At 59.9% G+C, this 1956-nt stretch overlaps 1 protein-coding gene across 1 annotated transcript in view; it reads left to right on the top strand.

Moving 5' to 3' along the window:
- Positions 1 to 1298: 1298 nt before the first annotated feature.
- Positions 1299 to 1956, top strand: part of ABLIM3 (actin binding LIM protein family, member 3) — a gene marked incomplete at both ends in the record, with an annotated part of 17793 nt that continues 17135 nt past the window's right edge. The window contains one exon of the mRNA XM_009577091.1: positions 1299 to 1436. Coding sequence (XP_009575386.1) covers positions 1299 to 1436 — 138 coding nt within the window. The remainder of the gene's footprint in view (positions 1437 to 1956) is intronic.

Here is a 1956-nt window from a genome sequence, read left to right as displayed (position 1 = left end):
TGATCTCCTCTGTCCTGTGCCCCTTTCTTCCTGCTCTGGAGGGAGTTCACATACCAGGTTTCAATCAGCCTCTTCTCTTGTTCCTGGGAATGCAGTTCAGCACTGGGTCAGAAGGTCTCTGGTCCATTGAAATCCTGCCCTTCGCTGCTTCAGTTGCCCAAATTGCAACTCCCTCTTTGAAATCTTACAGCAAACAAGTCCTTTGCTGCTTGGCCCCTGCCTGCAGCGGTTAGCGTGGTGTCAGGCAGCCCGGAGCTCCTGCGAGCAGCCGTGCACTTGCAGGTGGGGTGGAGAAAGGAGAAGCTGCTCTTTAAAGTGTTTTCTGTGTGTGTTTGGGGATTGTGCTGAGGCAGCAGGAAGACCCCCTGCTCCGTATGGTTCCTCTCCTGGAGCGTGGGGCAAGGCTGCAGAACATCAGCCCTTTGAGGTGGTCTGCAGAGCTGCTGGAGGGGGATGGAGAGTGGAGGTGAGTCCCAGGACTGTCTACAGCAGGAGGTTGGCTCTTGCCCATAGCTCTGAGGGGGCCATGTTGCCCTCCCCTCCCCTGCAGCCCCCGGCTCAGCGCAGAGCCTGCACGCGCCGCAGTGCCGCTCCGGAAGGAGCAGCGGGGCTGGGATGCTGCTCCTCGCTGAGGAGGTGAGAATCCCACCAGTGCCAAACACTCAATTGCTGTGATGTTTGAAAGCTCCTTGAAAAATGACTTCTTCATCCAGTTCCTAACCAAACAAGTGGAAGCTCCAAAAAACAACAGTTCCTTCCCGTGCTGCTGCCAAATCAGTGCTCGCTGGCGTGTTTCTGAGCGGGTCAGCAGCAAGCCAGGACTGCCCGAGGGCTGAGCAGAGCAGAGCTGGTGGGTAGCTGGTCCCTGCGTTGTCCTTCTGCACCTGCTTAGGAGATAGGAGAGCATGCAGGGAGCTCTGCATGGCTTTGAGGTGATGGTGTAGGTGACCTGGTTATCCGTGCAGGGACAGGGAGCAGTGCCCGGGCACTTGCACTGCACAGCACTTAGGACTGCAGACCTGTGAGCCAAATACGGGTAATGGCTCTTTTGTGGGGACAGGGAAATCCCAAATCCAGGACAGGGATGTGCACCTAGCTCAGAGTCACCAGGTGCTGGCACGGTCTCAGCTGTCCTTTGCACTTATCGATGGCCTGATGTCCGGCTGCTGTGTCACGGTCACCGGAGGGCTCTTCTGCAGCTGCCCAGCTGAGGTCAGTGCCATGATGCCTGGTTGTGTCCTGAATGCTAACAGACCCTTCCCCTCTCTCGCTTTTCCCTCCCTCCTTTCTGCCAGCAGTTCCCTATCAGCAAAACCCCTACACCCCCGGGAGCACCTCCACTGTCATCCAGTGCTACCGCTGCGGGGACACCTGCAAGGGAGAGGTGGTGCGCGTCCAGAGCAATCACTTCCATATCCGCTGCTTCACCTGCCAAGGTAGGACGGTGCCACCCGAAGAGCTGGTGGCCAGGTTGCCCCATGGCCCCGGGTGCAGTCTGGAAAGCAAAAAGCTGGGGACAGACCTACCTGGCCCACTGACGTGGTCACACACCCACGGGTGGCAGCTTCCTGCAGGGATGGCTGTGGCGTGGTGCAGGAAGGGAGGCAACAGCACGGAGCTGGCATGGTGCAGGCAATGCCCCTGCGTGATGCCAGAGCCGGCAGGCTGTGAACAGGGGTGGCCGAGACCTGGGCACCGTCACTACCCTCGAGCTGCCTGAATGCCAACAGCCCACGCTGCGCCAGTCCCAAACATACCCACGGCCCATCTGTGATCTCGGGGGGCCACCGCGTCCCTCAGCCGCCTGTCTGCCCCCAAATTGAGAGGAGGAGGAGGAGGAGGTGTCGCCAGCCTGGCTGAGAGGCAGCGAGACACCCAGAGCAGCTCCTGACGGGGCCGGGGGCGGGTGACGGATTGCTGCCACCCACACGTGGGATGCGACCAAGGTGGGATGCC

This window comes from Fulmarus glacialis, unplaced genomic scaffold, assembly GCF_000690835.1.
Source record: "Fulmarus glacialis isolate BGI_N327 unplaced genomic scaffold, ASM69083v1 scaffold20614, whole genome shotgun sequence".
NCBI lineage: Eukaryota > Metazoa > Chordata > Aves > Procellariiformes > Procellariidae > Fulmarus > Fulmarus glacialis.
Note: the sequence above shows the minus strand (reverse complement) of the source record. Positions and strands in the feature narration are given on the sequence as shown.